The sequence below is a fragment of the Cotesia typhae genome, unplaced genomic scaffold, assembly GCF_013202065.1.
Source record: "Cotesia typhae breed Kobodo isofemale line unplaced genomic scaffold, CoteBio_Ctyphae contig_50, whole genome shotgun sequence".
In the NCBI taxonomy this organism is placed as follows: domain Eukaryota; kingdom Metazoa; phylum Arthropoda; class Insecta; order Hymenoptera; family Braconidae; genus Cotesia; species Cotesia typhae.
In genome coordinates this window covers 1642501-1659594 of record NW_027423758.1, presented here as the reverse complement: position 1 = coordinate 1659594, position 17094 = coordinate 1642501, and the positions used below count along the sequence as shown (strand labels likewise).

The following is a 17094-nucleotide window of genomic DNA, read 5'->3' as shown; positions in this document are numbered from 1 at the left end:
AAATGAAAAAAAATTGTCAATAAATTATTTAATTATTAATTATTTTATTTTACTATAATTAATAATATATTATAAATATATGTATTATTAGTTTGTTTGAAAGATGATGTGCAAGACTTTTGATGGTTCTTTGTACAAGTTTTATGTTACAAACGTAATAGACAAGACATTAATTAATTTATACATGCGTATCAGAAGTATTATTAATATATATTAATTACAATTATCAATTATTTTTTATACGTTCGTTTTATTTATCTAAAATTGATTACTCTCGCACTTAAATAATTTCATATATACTTATTAATATAAATCATAGTTTAATTAAAAGTTAATGTTAAATGCTTAGAAATTTTCCAAGCTTGATTCACCATTATAAATTTTTCTTTCATATGTTTAATTTTTTAAATTACAAATTACAAATCTATTATTACGCACACTTACGCACTTTTAATTAACAATTATATTATTATTTTTTAAAACAAAAAAAAAGCCTAATAATTAAACTTATTCAGCCGGTACCCTCATATTGCCATCATGGTTTTGGTACTTTGGTTTGCCATGAGTGAATGGCAAGTAGCGATACTTAATCATATGCTGTAAAATAAATAAATATAAATTATTCTGTAAACAATATTTCACTTCGTTATTCAACCATAAAGAATAATACTTATTATCATAATTATAAAACTGATTCAGCTGTTTTCAATAAATATAATTATAAAAATAAATTTTGAATATAATTAATTTATTTATGGATGAATAACTTAGTTAATTTTTTTTTTTTTTTTTTTTTTATAATTAAAAAAGCATACCTTAATTTGTCGTTTCATGGTAATACAGAATAATGTTATGAAATACATTACTAAAATTGGCCAGAAGACAGGAATGTTGAAGAACTTAAACATGGTGCAAAATAATGCTATTATCGTTGACTTTGTAACTGAATACCAGAATTTAAATTCCGGTAATCGTCTAATAAATGGTCGGAATTCCTCATTTGCTTTAGTAGGCAATTCCGGACCCTCGCCGTCTATTAATAATTACAAAAAATAATAATTTATCACTAAATAATTTTTTTTTTATTGAAAATGTTTTTTTTTTTTTCTAACTTTATTATTATAAAAATTATTTACCATCGTAATCCATCGCTGGATCACTTTTGGGCGTAAGAAATCCTATGAACAAGTTAAGGTGGTAGATACCCAAGGCATAAATTATAATATACCATCCCTAAATATTAAAAAAATAATGAATTTAAATTAAATTATAAAATTTATTAAATAATACAAAAATTACCTGAGCTATAAGAATACGCAATATAAATAAAAGTACTAAAAATCCGGCAAATATCCATCTGGATATTGTATGAGGTGTCCAAAGATCTAAATAACCTTGGTATATCTAAAAAATAAACATTAATTAATATTATAATTATTTTTATTAAAATACTAAATGTCGGCTAACTTAATTTTCATAATTACTAACCTGTGATATTCTTATGAAAGCTTGCATGACAGGATTCCTTTTGGCAGGACCACCGAGATCCTCATCTTGCATCATTTTATAATACCTGCAGTTAAATATTTTTATATTTAATTAATTATTGACAATAAATAAAAATTAAAAACTATTGATAGCAAAAGCAAGATGTTTAAATAAATAAAATAATTTAATTGTGAAATGATCTTATCAGAGTTTAGAAAAAATATGCGATAATATTTTCTAATTTCAAAGATAATCATAAAGTTAATGCATTAATTTATTAATAAACTATAAATGTATAACCTCAATGATATATATATATATATATATATATATATATATATATATGTTCAATTAATATTGAATATTATTTTGTTTCTATTTACACACATACGGAATTTTATATTAACGATAAATAAATTAAGTAAACATACCTAATGTAATAGAATAGTAACTATTTTTTAACACAGATGCTTTTATAACTTATTTGATGAAATTAAAAAAATATACACGTCACAACATATAATATGACATACTATATACAGCAAACATATATATATGTTGTACTTTATACGTGTACTCTTCTCTCTGCAATCATACGGATAATAATAATGATAACCGTAATTATTATTATCACAATTTGGAAGATAAAACAGTCAATAATTAATTATCGATAACATAGACATTTATTTTATCTATTTTTTCAATGGTAATACTTTTTTTTGCCCCTACCCTGATAGCCACCTTACCTATAACTTACTGTCAATCTACGTCCGCAATTTGAAGCAAACTTGACGGAAAGAGTTGGCAAAGCGAGCGATTACCTATTAGTTACCTATAACTTACTCTGCAAATAGACGTCAAAACTTGCTATACAAGTATTTCCTTCAAATTGTAGTAAAGTTGAAAGGAAATTTAACTACAAGTTTGATTGTTAACTTGTATTCAAGTTGCGGCCGTAGATTTACGTCAATTTGCTTACAAGTGTTGTTGAAAGAAGAATTACCGCCCACTTGATGTATAAATTAACCGTAACTGCTGGAAGTCAACACTTACTGAGAAAGCGCTGGCTATCAGGGTATTGGCGCTGAAGTTCGGCTGCTTTTTTGAAATACACCTTAATGAAAATGAAGTTAGCCGACATTTCAAAATTAAAAAAAATTTTACTTAAATAATTAAATAAAAAAATGTCACATGTAAAAAACTTGAAAAACTACAAGTGCAATTTTTAAGAAAAATTTTTTTAGTTGTAATTTAATTAATAAAAAGAAATTAAAAATTTTTAGACATCTGCTAACTTCAGTATCATTACATCTTAATAAAAATAATAAAAATGATAAACGTGGCTGAGATGGCGCGCTGTAGCGTTGTTGTTTGAGCTGTTGCGCCAATTTCGAAGATCATCACATTGTGGTTTTAAAATTTTGACAAACGGTTATACATAGTTACGTATTGAATTATAAAATAATGGCAGACAATCAGCAAAGTAGGTTTGAGAAATCGCTCGGTTTACTAACCACTCGATTTGTATCACTTTTACAAAAAGCCAAGGATGGTGTTCTAGATCTCAAAGTTGTAAGTTTTATATTTTTATTTTTATTTATCTAGGTTACCCAAAACCACTTGATTTACAAACCAAACCTTGATAGGTTAACCTACCGCCTATGGCTTCTACACGCCATTTATTTTCGTTGCGGGAATTTTAAAATAAACAATTTTATTTATTTACTCCACTTTTGTTTTTATCCTTCTATTAATTATGACCATTTATAGATTTAATATTATTGCCAACAATTAACATTTATTTATTTTCATGACTGTTATTATTATTACTATTTTTATTGTGTTTATATTTTTTTTTCATTCTACATAACCTATTAAATAGCAATTATTATTTTAATAATTATAATGACAATGATTTGTTTTATTTAATAATTTTTTCATTGAATCTATAATTAACGATTAAATTTTTTTCAGGCCGCGGATATTTTGGAGGTTCGACAAAAAGGAGAATTTATGATATCACAAATGTCCTGGAAGGTATTGGATTGATTGAAAAAAGTAAAAATTCAATACAGTGGAAGTAAGTTTCATAAATTAAAAAAATTTTTTTGTGGTATAATTTATTAGTTATAAAAAATTAATTTGCATTTTTATTATTTAGAGGCGCAGGCCCGGGATGTAATACCCAAGAAGCTGGTGCAAAGCTCGGTGATTTAAAGGAGGAACTACGAAGACTTGAGGAGCATGAGGATTTGTTAGACACTCACACTAAATGGATGCAGCAGAGTATAAAAATATTGAAAGTGATTTAAAGAACCGTCATTATGCTTACGTTACCTACGAAGATATCAAGGATCAGTTTCCCAACGATTGCGTGTTAATAATAAAAGCACCTGCTGACACAGTATTGAAAGTACCAAATTTGGAAAAAATCCATGATGATGATAAAGATGAGAATAATTACGAGCTGGTATTAAAGAGTCCAGCTGGTGAGATAAAAGTTTACATGATTCAACCGTTGTTGGCTGAAAATTATGATAGCAAAATGCGAGAGTCGAGGTTATACCCAGAATCAAAAGGTATTAAAAGGGAAAAAGTTGAATACGATCAGAAGGAAGAACCTCAGCCAAAGAAAAGATTATCGAGGTATTTTATTATTCTTATTATTATTATTATTTGTTTGCTCTTATCGCATTGTAAACTGGAAATTTATTTTTACAATCTGCAAATGAGCATAAATTAATTGTTTGATTATTGGGGATTGGTTGTTGTAAATCTAAACAACTCGTTTGGTCTTTTATCATACATTTGAAATAAATTCAACAAGTATTTATTATTTTATTTAATTAATAAAATATTTATTTTATTTAGATTGAGTAGAAGTAGAGACAAAGAACCGACGTCTGACGAAGATGAAGAAACAGACGAATCTGATTTATTAGAAGCTAAAATATTGCTCAGCGGTCTCAGTACAAGTATGTATTTTTAATAATTACTCTATTTATTTTTTTACTCTATTGAAACTTTAATTTTATTTTATTTTCAGAGCTTCGATCGGATTCACCCGATTCGAGTTTGCTTGAAGAGTTTTATTCAGATTGTAAGTTTAATTATAATTTAAAGTTCAACATTATTTTTTTTATTAAATATTGTTACTAATTAATTTTTTTTTTATTGTTGCAGTTTGTGGACCCTTGTTAAGTTTGAGCCCGCCACCAAGTGAAAAAGATTACCATTTTAATTTAAGTGAAAATGAAGGAATACTTGATTTATTTGATATTACTGCTAAATAAATGTAAAATAATATTTTTATCATAGATTGTAATTTTAATGGTTGATAATTTAACTTGGGTGCATCGATTAATATTTAATCAACATTCAAGTTTATTCGATCGCATCAACATATTTTTATTATTAAAATATTAGTTATTAATTATATTTTTATAAATTTAATTATTAAATATTTCCCGGACTATTCACATTTCCTACTTGTTTAAATTAAATTAAATTAATCTAATAGAAAAATAAAAACTTAAAAATTTTTAAATTAAACCGCGGTTGCAATTATACTGAAGTTAGCTGATAGCTGTCAATTTTCAAAATTTTTAGAACAAATCAATCGCAAAAAATAAAATGAGTTAAAAAATGTTGACTGATAATTTTTTTAAATTTTCTCATGTCGAATTTTTTTATTAAACTTTTTTTAATATTAATTTAATTGTTGTAAAACTTAAAAAAAATTTTTAATATCAGTTAACTTCAGTGTCATGACTATTGCGTAATATAGTAGTAAGTGTGTGTATACTGGGCATTAAAACGTTATTGAAGTTTAAAGTTTATTTAATTTTTCAAGGGCAAATCATACGAGAATGGAGCATTTTAATTTCGTAATATGGTAAAAGTATACAACAAAATTATATGTATATTTAGATTCTATTGGTGAATCACTTATAACAAGAGAGCAGTACAAATAACGTACTCCAAAGTACGTCACGTACTGAGAAAATGAACCAACTTGCCAAAATGTGTCTAGTGGACAATGTCATTACAATCGTGACTAAAACAAATTAAAACTTATCCTTATTTATTTAATAATAATTATTATTATTTCTTTTTACCACATAATTAATCAATGATTGTTGGATAAATAAATAAAAGCTATAAATTGTTATTTAATGTTGTCATTCAGACATTCTGTTGTTACTAACGTGATACTGTTTGATGTAACAATTAAAGTACCGCGTGTACTTAATAATCAGCTGATCAAGATTTAGTACTTGTATTTTTTACTATTTTATTTTCGTAAGTAAAAATAATAAAAAATAATAATTATTATATAGACACTAGTTCGTGTAGAAATTTTCAATTTATTTAAAGTATTTTCATTGTCAATTGTCAAGTTTATTACATCATTTCTCTATTTATCTAAAAGTATCAAATAAATTTATCATCATAAAATTTATCGTCTGTTTAATTAATGATAAATTATTAATATCTCTAGATCGAAGAAAATAATAATGATTAAATTTTATTTAATGCTATAAATTTAATTATTTTTATTTGTTGCAGTAACAAAAATTTTTTAAATAAAATAAAAAAAAAAAATGAGGATAATATTTGTAAAAATAGGTGAATTGTCACGAAGGTATCCAATAGTTCGGGGCATGGCATCATACACAGTAATTTGGCCGACAGCCTGTTTGTTACAACAAAAAATATCGGGTAAAGAAAAATTAGACTACATACATGCATTGAGATTTAGTCTTTATGGTGGATTTTTTGTCGGTCCAACTTTATTTGCTTGGTTAAAAATTGCAACATATTTGTGGCCAAAACCTAATCTACGGTCTGCAATTACAAAGGTATTTTTATATTTTTAATAAAATAAATTATATTTATTATCAAATAATTTATATTATTATTATTCAGGCCTTGGTTGAACAAGTTACTTATGGCCCAGCAGCAATATGTTGTTTTTTCTTCGGTATTAATTTATTAGAATTTAAACCAATATCGGAATGTGTTGAAGAAGTTAAAAATAAATTTTTCCCTACTTGGAGGGTAAATATTTAATAGTAATTTTAATAAATATTAAACATTGTAATAATTTATATATTAAATTTATTTAGATTGGTGTATTTGTATGGCCAATACTTCAGACAATAAACTACGTGTTCATTCCGGAGCGTAATCGTGTTGTCTATGTTAGTTTTTGCAGCTTAGGATGGACATCACTATTATCGTACGTTAAATCATTAGAAACAAGTCAACTTAATAACGGAAGTGTACTGATGAAAGAACCCCAAGTTCTTGTACCTGCAGCTGTTACTAACACTAAAAACAATAATAATAATAATGATAATAATAATAATTCAAGTAAAAATCAAACTACTGAAAGTACTAAAAAAAAACCAACGTCTTTATCTTAATCAAAGTTTATCTCTTGATGCCAATTTGTATAAATTTATTTATTTTATTTAATTATTTATTATCATTATTATATAACTTGTAATTTAATGTAAATATTGATAGAAAATTTTAATTTCAGTATTTGTTTCCAAATATTATTTATTTATATTAGAGTATGTAATGTTAAATAAATTTATTGAATTGTTACAAATTAAATTAATAATAATATTTATTTTTATTTCTACACGCTAAATTTGTGTGATCAAAAAAGAAACAAAATTAATTATTTATAAATAAATCATGTGCGATTGTTGTATTGAGTTAAATAATTAAAATTATTGACTTTTATCGGAGGTTGATAAATCCTCTGTAAATTATAAATAAATTCACCACTTGCTAAATAATAATAATTCAAATTTAATACATACAAAAAAAAATTGTGTTTTGTCAAAATCCCTTTATGGTCACAAATAAAAATTGAAATATTTTCAATCATTAAAAAAAATTAATGGATAAGTATATTAAGATAAAAATAAAACTAAATTTAATAATTAATTAGTTAGATTTTTTATCCTCAGTAATTGGAGTCTTATTAACTTTATCTACTGAATTATTAATTAAATTATCGTGAGTTTTAGCTCCAAGACTTTTTCTTCGGTCAGATTTAAATGCAAAGACAGTCGGTAGCCGGCTTGTTAAACGGTCCTGCCATTTTTGTGGAATAACCAAAATTGTGGTGATTGCATTGCCGAGGAATAGAACGAAAAACATAAAACTCAATACAGAAACATGCCACGTAGCTTCGGGGTGTGATGTTAGGCAAAATAGCGTGTAGGCGTTATACAATTGGAAAAAGTATCCTATAAATAAAAATGGAAGAAGAAATGATAATCCACGCCACATCCACGAGTGAAAGCCTTCAATCGTTATGTCCATATTGTGACGCTCTCCAAGTGCTTTTAATCGATATAAAACACCGTGTTGATATCTAAATTGTAAATACTGGACAAAGCCTAAAAATATAATATAATTAATAATTTTAATAATAAAGTAATGAGTAATAAAATAAATTATTTACTTATATAAACGTTGAACCACATAAATTGACCACGAAATGCATACCAGGGTCCGGTGTTTGGCCAAACTAATAATAATCCAGATACTACTGTTGATAAAAAATGATGGAATCGCCACCATCCTTTTATACGAGAGCCATTTACTTTTAATATACTTTCACGTATCGTTAATGTACAATAATACCAGACCAATAAAAACATAAAACTCAATTCCAGTGTTCTAAAAATAAATAAATAATTTTTCTAAATTTTAATAATCAGATAAGATAAATACTAAAATATTTAAATATTAATTAAATTTACCTAAAGTTAGTAAATAAATTAATCACTGATAAAATGAAACCAATTACTGATAAAACAAGCTTAAATTTTTCATATTCGTCTTTATATTTGAACCTAGAATAATAAAATAGCAATTAATAAATTATTAATATAATTATAGAGTGAAAAATAAACTTACTTGTCATTTTTATTCAAAATAGAAACATTGACACTACCAAGAATAATTGATAAATAAGTACCATTGGACTTTGGTAATGTTTGTTCCATTTCATGCAATTGTTCTTCTCGTTTTTGCATTTCCTTTTTAACTTGTTGCCGCACTTCGCTACCTTTCAAACTGTATAAATAAAATTAAGTCAGTTGATTTATTAATTAATTAAATAGATAAAATACTTACAATTGTTTTAGAGATTTTGAAATGACACCCATGCGATATCTCTGATGTGAAATTCCATTGAGACATTTTGTCTGAAGATCTGATATTTCCTCTAACTTAGCAAGGTATTCTCTATTGAGTGCCTATAATTTATAAATACAATAAATAAAGCATACATTTATTGAAAAAAAATTATAATAATAGCAATTACCTCGAGATCTTTGTAATCCTTTGTCAAATCCTTCCAATCATCCAAGCACGAGTCAAGATCAGTGTCCATCATTTTGAATAATTACTTTGTTTATGAATAGGTAAAAAAAAATAAATAAAAATAAAACTGTCACTCATTAACTTTGGAAAATTCTAGACGACAAATAACTTGAACAAAGATCACCTTTGCATCCAATCACGTTGCTAATTTTTAACCAAAAAATTCGGTAATCGTTTTTGTATTTTTTTATCTTATTAAAGATTAAAATAATTACACAATTACACTGATTCGATTTTTAAAAAATAATTCATTGCCGGTAAATAAATAATTATTTCAAAAAATTTTATTATTTTATTTTTATAACCTCAAAATATTTGTGCGCGGTAAAAAATTATTTTCACTCAAAAAAAAAAATTAATTAATAATTAACTACCACTTTTAGAAAGTTATTAATTAAAAATAGATAAATAGATTTACCGGAGGCGGTAGACTAATGAATCAATTGATAATTATTAAGTTAATTGATTTTTTATATCGTTTTAGTACACGGATATCGTCTAGGTGTAGCTGGAGAGAATAAAACGGATGGACTGATACTGATTTGCGGAGTGATGAGCGATGAGCGAAATTGAACAGCTGAAACTAAAACACAGAAAACGCAACACATACACATCAATTTATCCACCTACATATATACAAACAAATGCATATATCATATACTTATAAATTATTATTAGTTTACTTAATTTTATTTGCTATTTTTTTTTTGTTTGCTTTTTTATATTTAGATTTATAAAAAAAAAAAAAATAAGTGATTATTATTTTACTTGAATGGTTCGACAGTTATGTATATATTTATACACACTTAAAAATTATTTGGATACTTTGTAATCATCTATTCATATTCTTTTATACTTACTTGCTGTAATATGTATATATTTGTCAATCATAACGATGTCATGTGTACGAGTCATTTAATATTTTATCCATTGTTTCTTCTTCAATAATAAATTGGAAGTACATTCTTTTTTTTTTCTGTAATGTAAGTTCAAGTTTTTTATTATATACTTATAGACTCTTTTATATGATAATAAAAATTATCCATTGTCTTCAAACAACTAATTTGTTTATTTTTATAATAATAAAGTTAGCCAGCATTTTTAATTTATTAAATTAGAACTGAAAAATGTTTTTAAAAAATTGCACTTATACTTTTTCAAGGTTTTTACAAATGGAAATTTTTTTTTATAATCATTTTTTCAATAAAAAAACAATTATTAAAATTTTTAAATGTCGGCTAACTTAATTTTCATTTATTTTTTAGTTGTTTGAAAGTATAAATTGTCAACTGTTAGAAACAATGAGCAAGAGTATCTTTAGTTTAGTAAAAAAAAAAAAAAAAAAAGATTATTGAATTACATTTATGCTAAATTATTCAACATAAATTTTTATAAATTTAAACTCTTATTTTATCATTTTTTTTTTAACAATCTTTAAAATTGACATTTATGTTTATGAAAATGAAGTTGGCTGACATTTAAAAATTTTTATTGAAGAAATTTCAATTAAACAATTAAAAAAAAAAAATTAATAAATTTAATTGCTATAAGATTCCAAAAAAATTTCTAATATCTACCAACTTTAGTGTTATTATTTTTATCATAAAATAGAAGTATAGCAATAAAATCTATTAATAAAAATAATGTTATCAAAAAAAAAAAAAAAAACCCATTTTTTAATTGTTAAAAAAAAATAAAATAGTGTAATTAATTTTTTGTGTGACCAGTTTACAATTTAAAACAAAACTTCAGGTCATAGTTGCAAAAGATAAATCATTATTCTGATCTGTCATATTTTTTTTTTTATCTCTAAACAGAAAGTTAATATATGTATACCTCTACCTACATCTACACTCATTTAAAAGATTTTTTTATCTCTCTTTAACTAAACCCATGAAGAGATTTTGCTAAAAGCTCCTGGAATCACCGCGGTCAGTTTTAGTCTACAAGTTTGCTTGAAACCGTTCACTAGTATACATATAAGTAAGTGATATACCTCCATACAGTCTAGACAGAGTATAGTTCATCTGATCTTCTTTCACCTGCTCATACTTTCCTGATACATTATATACTAAATAAAATATTTTAAATTAAATAACATGTTTATCACGAAAAATAATAACAAAATACTATTTTATTTATTATTTAATAGATTTAGAGTAATAAAAAATATTAATAATAATTTAAATGGTGATCGGAGTGTGAAATTTTTTGCAACTATTCCGGAGTGCCCGAAACCCGGGATGTTAGACGGGTTTATATCGCTGATTAATTACGATAAAGCTATGAATTTACATGAAATTGTTGATAATAAACACCGAGAATTAGGTCCTATTTATAAGGATCAGATTGGATCTGTCAGTGGGTATTTTGTTAACTCTCCAGAAGATTACAGGATGGTTTTTAAAAATGAAGGACCAACGCCGATGCATTTTCTTCCTGAAGCCTGGTTAATTTATAATAAATCCAAAAAGTGTTCCCGTGGTTTGCTTTTTATGTAAGTATTTTTATTAATTTTTTAAAATAAAATAAACTGATGATTTTTCTTAGGGATGGTGAAGAATGGTTACGCTTTAGAAAAATAATAAATAAATTATTATTGCAACCTTATGACGCTAAAATAATTACTGCTAATGCTTGTCAAAATGCAGCTGTGACATTGACTGAAGAGTGGAAGAAAAATTTAGTGCAAGATAAATGGATCATACCGAAGTTAGAAACTCGTTTGTACGAATGGTCTATTGAGGGTAAGTTTTAATTTTTAAGAAAACATGTAACAAATTTATATTTTAAATTGCTTTTAGTTATGATGGCGAGTTTACTAGGATCTGCTTGGAATAAATACAGAGATAGTACCGGAGATAAAGAAGCTGATAAATTAGCTGAAAATCTTCATGAAATATTTATTTTAACAGCAAGATTATCATTGTTGCCGATAAAATATATCGTTAAATTTAATTTTCCTGTTTGGAAAAAATTTGTTAGAGTTATGGATGAAATTTTGAAGATTGTCTCTACGATGGTACCTGAAATGATTAATTTAAGAGGAGACGGGCTGCTCCGAATGATGATTAATAAAGGAATGACCGAGCAAGATGCCACGAGAATTGTTACAGATCTTATTTTAGCTGCTGGAGACACTGTATAAATTTAAAAAAAATTTTTAAATGCCGGCTAACTTAATTTTCATAATTTTTAATTTTTTTAGGCTGTATTTTCTACTCAATGGGCGTTATTTTTATTGGCAAGCCATCCGGATGTTCAAAATAAATTTGCTGATATTTCCGGCAATTTAGAATTAAAAGACACAATAAAAGATTCTTATATTAAAGGAATTATCAAAGAATCTTTGAGATTGTATCCGACTGCTCCATTTTTAACGAGAATACTGCCAGAGGATTGTTTAATCGCCGGACATGTTGTTCCACGTGGAGTAAATATTTTTAATTTTTTTTTAATCGATTAAAAATTAATATTAATGTATTGTAATGTTATATTTAAGGAATTGATAATCATGTCTTTGTACTCGAGTGGCAGAGACCCGAATAATTTTGTCAAGCCAAATGAATTTATGCCGGAAAGATGGATAAGAAATTCAAAAGGTAATTACGACTGTGTAATGAACCCATTCGCTACGATTCCATTCGCTCTGGGCGTTAGAAGCTGCATCGGTAAAAAATTGGCAGAAACTCAAATAATAATGATATTAAGTGAGGTAAAATAAAAATAATCATTAATTATTTATTTATAAAAATTGTATTTATTTTTTTACTAATTTTAGGTTGTTAAAAATTTTAATATTGATTGTTTAAATAAACAAAATGTTAAATTAAAATTACACATGATATCAGTACCGTCAGAGTCAATTAAACTACAATTAGCTAAGCGAATTTAATTGTTAACTCTATTTATAACGAGTAAAAATATTTACAAAAAAAAAAAAAAAAAAAAAAATATGTAATTAATTAATACCGTATACAATCTTAGACTAGATCAATGTAAAAAAAATTCATTAAGTAATTGTACTTAATTACGATTGATTATATTTATAATTAAAATTCAATCTAAGCAACAAACAATATAGATTTATTTTTACAATTAATTTTAAATGAATTTTTTATAATAATAATAATAATAATATCAATTTTACAAAATTATTGTTAGCGGCTTTTAGGGAGCGCTTAATTAAATAAATAAAATAAATATTTAAATTATTGTCTATCCAATAATTGTGACATTACAATTTTTTTAATTTCCTCTAAAAATTCGATAAAATTTTTATCATCTATAAAATGATTAAATGCACTAAGCCTGTGCTCGCGAGATAATTTTTTAGTTAAAAAATTAGTAACGCAATAAGTTTTTAATTCACTACAGTGATTGTTCCGCGCCCAATTCCAGGCGCGATTTAAATTACTATAACTTATCCGCATTAACGACGTCTCTGTTAATTTATCCAGCTCATTAATCATCAAAAAACGATCAGCAAGAAGTACTGCGTCTAGAAGACTTTCTATTTTAACTTTATCATCATCATCATCATTATCAATATTGCTGAACAAATGACCACTTGCCGCCAAATAAAGAACAATAAATCCTCCTTTGGATACATTTTGCAGTCTAACTCTTTTTTTACCGGTCTCATAAAAATTTCCATTGAACATTGCCGAAAAAACTTGAGATTTAAGACACAATAAATGCCTACAAGCGTCAACGGTACCGCCGTCGTCTAATTCAAACGTAACATTATTTTTAATTAATTTTTTATTATCTTTATCTTTATCTACTGACAGATTTTCATTGCTTTCATTATCTTGATCGATCGTAAAACCTTTCTCAAAAGTTTCTGGCACAATTCCAAGATTATTAGCCAACTGACAAATAGACAACACCGAATTATCATTGAGTAAATGATTACGGTCTGTTAATAATTTAAATATAATATCAAGTCCTCCGTAAGTATCAAGAAGCAATCGAAGCTTTTCTCTTGATTTTAAAAGAAATGGTACAGACACTGCAATAATATATTTGTCAGTTTCTTGGCCCCGAATAAGAGTCGCAGCAAGTTCGCCAAACGCTCCGCCTTGCTCCGCGACATTGCCTAAAATTTGTAAATAATTTTGCGAATTATCCAGCAGCTGTGCGTCAAACACAAAGCCCTGGAGTAATAAGGGAATAAAGTAAACATGATTTTTGAGTATTCTATTTAATATTGAAGGAGCTCGATGATTTTTCGATAGCTCCATGTATGAAGTGAGCGCTTGTATCGTCGCAGAGTCTGCAAGTCCTTCGATAGGAACACTGTGCAGCGCCAATTTAGCCAATAAAATCAGCGTCCACATGTGAGAAAAATTAACTTCTGGTGTTTCCATTACTAAATCATTTGGATCTTGATCAGCGTCAATTTCATCATCATCAGCTATTTCATCTTTACCCAAGGCAGTGGACATACTTTTCAAAGAATCAGCCTCTTCGATTCCATTATTATTGTCTTGTTCAATCCAATCTTCATCGTCGCTACAAACCGGGCTGTAATTATCCTCATCAGTTGGATTTTCATTATTATCATTGTAATTATCATAATTAGGCAAGGATGGAGAGCTTGTTGGAGATGATGTTGATGAACAAACGCTGCTGGGACTCCACTGAGTCGGAAAATCAAGGCTAAACCTCCCGCTGTTTGTTCGATTGTACTTATCACATTTATTTTGTTTATACGCAGGCGATTTAGCTCTTCTTTTTCTTGACGTTGAACCAGACTCACTGTTATTATCAGGATTATTGCTTTCAAGCTGCAGATCAATTATCATACGCTTTAATCTGTCTGTTAAGACTCCGACAATTCCATTTTTAATCATTATTAATATACTATTTTCATCGTAAAGAAATTGAGTAAGCGCATGCAGCAATGCCGGGTGGTAAATTTCATTATCACTGTCTGCTAATAAATTTAGCATCAATTCAAGCCCTCCTTCCTCCCTTATTCTCAGTCTGTTGACCGCTTCACGAGAAAGCAAACAAAAGCTCGCTATTAATTCTCGTCTAAATGAAGTTGTTGAATTTGTTTTTAATTTTAAAAAGTCTATGATACATTCGACAACGCCAACTGAACCCAATGCTGGTCTATGATTAGCAACACGGCAGAGTTTGTACAATAATTGAAAGGCTATTCTGCTGTTAGTTTTGCACAACTCAACAATGCATTGGTATCCACGGAAATCTTTTCCTCGCATCTGCTCGCCTGATCTCGAGTTTGACGTGTCAGAAAAAGAACGCAGAGCTTTCAGACATGTTTCTATTATGTCTTTGTATTTCGTTGAGTTTGAAGAATCTAATTGCTTGGACTTTGAACTTACCAAGATGTCTGTTACGGCTTTTACCAAATTTAGGTCTAAGATTTCCGAGTGACTTTCTTCATTTATATTCCAGATATTTCTAAATTGAATAAAAATAAAATTTTTTTAAAATCAACAGCTGACAGCTAACTTCAGTGTTATTTGTAAAGAAGATATTTTGCTCACCTCAAAGCGCGTATAGACATTAATAATGTTGGAGTACTTGTTTTAGCATCAAGAATAATTCCTTTCAGCGCTACAATAACACCAGCTTCACAAAGCGCCTTTGTGTGACGTTTTGAATCTGACATGTTACCAATAAGTCGGCAAGCTCTGCAGTGAAGAGTCAAACCAGGACTTAAATTTTTTATTATCCATACTACATTATTAGCAATTGATGTCTCGTGTACCTATTTAATAACAAATAAATAATTAAAATTATTTAAAAAAAAAAATAATATAAATTAACAATAAATAATTTACCTGTTCTCTTACACTTCCTCTGAGAAATGCATTTGCTAATATACTTAGAGCAATGTCCAATACTTTAGAGCTTTGATACTTTAATAATTTGATAACAACATCCAAGCCTTTGTCGGCAATAAAAAGCTCAAATATTTTGGACTCATTTTTAATGGTCGTAAGACAAGTAATAATTCCTGTCTTAGAACCAGTTTCAATGTGTCGAGATAATTCTGCGACAATTGATAAATTATTATTGCTTTTTCGGGACATTATGGTGACAATAATATCATCAATAAATATTTACATCATCTTGAATTTGACAATTGATCAAAAGAAGTAATCCATTTTAAATCCTTCATTTCATATCTTTGTCTATATACATTGACAATAATAATAATATTATTATTATTTTTATTGATAGTATTGCTGTAGATATTATTACTATTATTATTATCAAAATCAGGAATTACGAAAATTGTCTACAGTTTAGTGAGCAGATTTTACCCCCTCCTCTGTTTAATTTTCATGAATTTTAGCTGATTTGAAGATTGATAATTGGATTTCTAAAAATAAAAACCTATTTTTAGTAAAAATACTTAAAATTTTAAGTTATTTTTGTTTTTCTTCAAAATAATTTTATAATTAAATAAATATATATAAGTTTACATACCTTTGGTCTTTGTAAATGTGTATATACTATAGTAAGATCAGCTGATCAAACCAGTCGATCATAATAATGTATTTATATAAAGTCACAAAAAAAATTTTCTAGATAATGTAGGTTTCTTTAAAAATTTATTATCTGTCGTAGTTATTAAATTTTTTTTTAAAATACCCTGATAGCCACCTTACCTATAACTTACTGTCAATCTACGTCCGCAATTTGAAGCAAACTTGACGGAAAGAGTTGGCAAAGCGAGCGATTACCTATTAGTTACCTATAACTTACTCTGCAAATAGACGTCAAAAGTTGCTATACAAGTATTTCCTTCAAATTGTAGTAAAGTTGAAAGGAAATTTAACTACAAGTTTGATTGTTAACTTGTATTCAAGTTGCGGCCGTAGATTTCCGTCAATTTGCTTACAAGTGTTGTTGAAAGAAGAATTACCGCCCACTTGATGTATAAATTAACCGTAACTGCTGGAAGTCAACACTTACTGAGAAAGCGCTGGCTATCAGGGTATATTTTTTTTTCTAATACTGAAGTTAGCCGTCAGCTGTCAATTTAAAAAATTTATTACAATTAAAAATAAAGCTTATAAAAATTTTCACTTGTATTTTTTAAAAAAATGTCACTTGTAAAAAACTTTAAAAACTGTAAGTGAAATTTTAAAAAAAAATTTTTTTGTTTTAATTTAATTATTAAAAAAAAAGTCAAATAATTAAAAACTA

At 26.7% G+C, this 17094-nt stretch overlaps 6 protein-coding genes across 9 annotated transcripts; 3 read left to right on the top strand and 3 right to left on the bottom strand.

Annotated features, from left to right (window-relative positions):
• Nucleotides 1-24: 24 nt before the first annotated feature.
• On the bottom strand, nt 25-2070 carry LOC141531791 (protein RER1). Its single transcript, XM_074249799.1, has 6 exons — nt 1920-2070; nt 1489-1573; nt 1300-1404; nt 1137-1233; nt 816-1033; nt 25-597 (listed from the first exon to the last, which is right to left on the bottom strand). The coding sequence occupies exons 2-6, from the start codon at nt 1561-1563 to the stop codon at nt 508-510; spliced, it is 585 nt and encodes a 194-aa protein (XP_074105900.1). The 5' UTR covers nt 1564-1573; nt 1920-2070; the 3' UTR covers nt 25-507.
• Nucleotides 2071-2873: 803 nt separating this feature from the next.
• LOC141531898 (transcription factor E2F5) lies at nt 2874-4926 on the top strand. Its single transcript, XM_074249982.1, is given in 8 exon segments — nt 2874-3060; nt 3463-3484; nt 3487-3568; nt 3650-3774; nt 3777-4134; nt 4360-4463; nt 4535-4588; nt 4672-4926. Coding segments are annotated over 8 exon segments (963 nt in total). The 5' UTR covers nt 2874-2952; the 3' UTR covers nt 4782-4926.
• Nucleotides 4927-5279: 353 nt separating this feature from the next.
• On the top strand, nt 5280-7113 carry LOC141531899 (uncharacterized). Of its 2 annotated transcripts, none has more exons than XM_074249984.1 (4): nt 5280-5383; nt 6058-6350; nt 6418-6549; nt 6618-7113. In XM_074249984.1, exons 2-4 carry the CDS (start codon nt 6093-6095, stop codon nt 6915-6917), a joined length of 690 nt encoding a protein of 229 aa, XP_074106085.1. In that variant the 5' UTR covers nt 5280-5383; nt 6058-6092; the 3' UTR covers nt 6918-7113. The 2 variants fall into 2 exon arrangements, with proteins under 2 accessions (XP_074106085.1, XP_074106084.1); XM_074249983.1 differs by lacking the exon at nt 5280-5383 and adding an exon at nt 5399-5790.
• A 134-nt stretch (nt 7114-7247) lies between these two features.
• On the bottom strand, nt 7248-9397 carry LOC141531897 (transmembrane protein 120 homolog). The gene is made up of 6 exons (XM_074249981.1): nt 8843-9397; nt 8653-8774; nt 8434-8592; nt 8277-8369; nt 7976-8193; nt 7248-7910 (listed from the first exon to the last, which is right to left on the bottom strand). Exons 1-6 carry the CDS (start codon nt 8912-8914, stop codon nt 7453-7455), a joined length of 1122 nt encoding a protein of 373 aa, XP_074106082.1. The 5' UTR covers nt 8915-9397; the 3' UTR covers nt 7248-7452.
• A 170-nt stretch (nt 9398-9567) lies between these two features.
• Sad (Cytochrome P450 family protein sad) lies at nt 9568-12814 on the top strand. Of its 3 annotated transcripts, none has more exons than XM_074249979.1 (7): nt 9568-9884; nt 11297-11398; nt 11452-11648; nt 11706-12043; nt 12110-12334; nt 12404-12616; nt 12683-12814. In XM_074249979.1, coding segments are annotated over exons 1-7 (1191 nt in total). In that variant the 5' UTR covers nt 9568-9882; the 3' UTR covers nt 12797-12814. The 3 variants fall into 3 exon arrangements, with proteins under 3 accessions (XP_074106080.1, XP_074106081.1, XP_074106079.1); XM_074249980.1 differs by having other exon boundaries at nt 11290-11398; XM_074249978.1 differs by lacking the exon at nt 9568-9884 and having other exon boundaries at nt 10712-11398.
• A 286-nt stretch (nt 12815-13100) lies between these two features.
• Nucleotides 13101-17031, bottom strand: Rnb (BTB/POZ domain-containing protein Rnb). Its single transcript, XM_074249975.1, has 4 exons — nt 16372-17031; nt 15720-16264; nt 15423-15646; nt 13101-15336 (listed from the first exon to the last, which is right to left on the bottom strand). The coding sequence occupies exons 2-4, from the start codon at nt 15969-15971 to the stop codon at nt 13113-13115; spliced, it is 2700 nt and encodes an 899-aa protein (XP_074106076.1). The 5' UTR covers nt 15972-16264; nt 16372-17031; the 3' UTR covers nt 13101-13112.
• Between the last annotated feature and the right edge of the window lie 63 nt (nt 17032-17094).

Bases quoted from the DNA above. Each gene is read 5' to 3' on its own strand.
- LOC141531899 (XM_074249984.1), top strand. From the start codon at position 6,093: ATGAGGATAATATTTGTAAAAATAGGTGAATTGTCACGAAGGTATCCA. The intron at 6,351-6,417 runs GTATTTTTATAT...ATTATTATTCAG, and splicing joins TACGGTCTGCAATTACAAAG to GCCTTGGTTGAACAAGTTAC. The intron at 6,550-6,617 runs GTAAATATTTAA...AAATTTATTTAG, and splicing joins AATTTTTCCCTACTTGGAGG to ATTGGTGTATTTGTATGGCC.
- LOC141531897 (XM_074249981.1), bottom strand. From the start codon at position 8,914: ATGATGGACACTGATCTTGACTCGTGCTTGGATGATTGGAAGGATTTG. The intron at 8,593-8,652 runs GTAAGTATTTTA...TTATTTATACAG, and splicing joins TCAAAATCTCTAAAACAATT to TTTGAAAGGTAGCGAAGTGC. The intron at 7,911-7,975 runs GTAAATAATTTA...TTATATTTTTAG, and splicing joins GTGGTTCAACGTTTATATAA to GCTTTGTCCAGTATTTACAA.
- LOC141531791 (XM_074249799.1), bottom strand. From the start codon at position 1,563: ATGATGCAAGATGAGGATCTCGGTGGTCCTGCCAAAAGGAATCCTGTC. The intron at 1,405-1,488 runs GTTAGTAATTAT...TTTATTTTTTAG, and splicing joins CTTTCATAAGAATATCACAG to ATATACCAAGGTTATTTAGA. The intron at 1,034-1,136 runs GTAAATAATTTT...AATTATTAATAG, and splicing joins TCCAGCGATGGATTACGATG to ACGGCGAGGGTCCGGAATTG.
- Sad (XM_074249978.1), top strand. From the start codon at position 11,001: ATGTTTATCACGAAAAATAATAACAAAATACTATTTTATTTATTATTT. The intron at 11,399-11,451 runs GTAAGTATTTTT...GATTTTTCTTAG, and splicing joins TCCCGTGGTTTGCTTTTTAT to GGATGGTGAAGAATGGTTAC. The intron at 11,649-11,705 runs GTAAGTTTTAAT...AATTGCTTTTAG, and splicing joins GTACGAATGGTCTATTGAGG to TTATGATGGCGAGTTTACTA.
- Rnb (XM_074249975.1), bottom strand. From the start codon at position 15,971: ATGTCCCGAAAAAGCAATAATAATTTATCAATTGTCGCAGAATTATCT. The intron at 15,647-15,719 runs GTAAATTATTTA...GTTATTAAATAG, and splicing joins GAGGAAGTGTAAGAGAACAG to GTACACGAGACATCAATTGC. The intron at 15,337-15,422 runs GTGAGCAAAATA...TATTCAATTTAG, and splicing joins ATGTCTATACGCGCTTTGAG to AAATATCTGGAATATAAATG.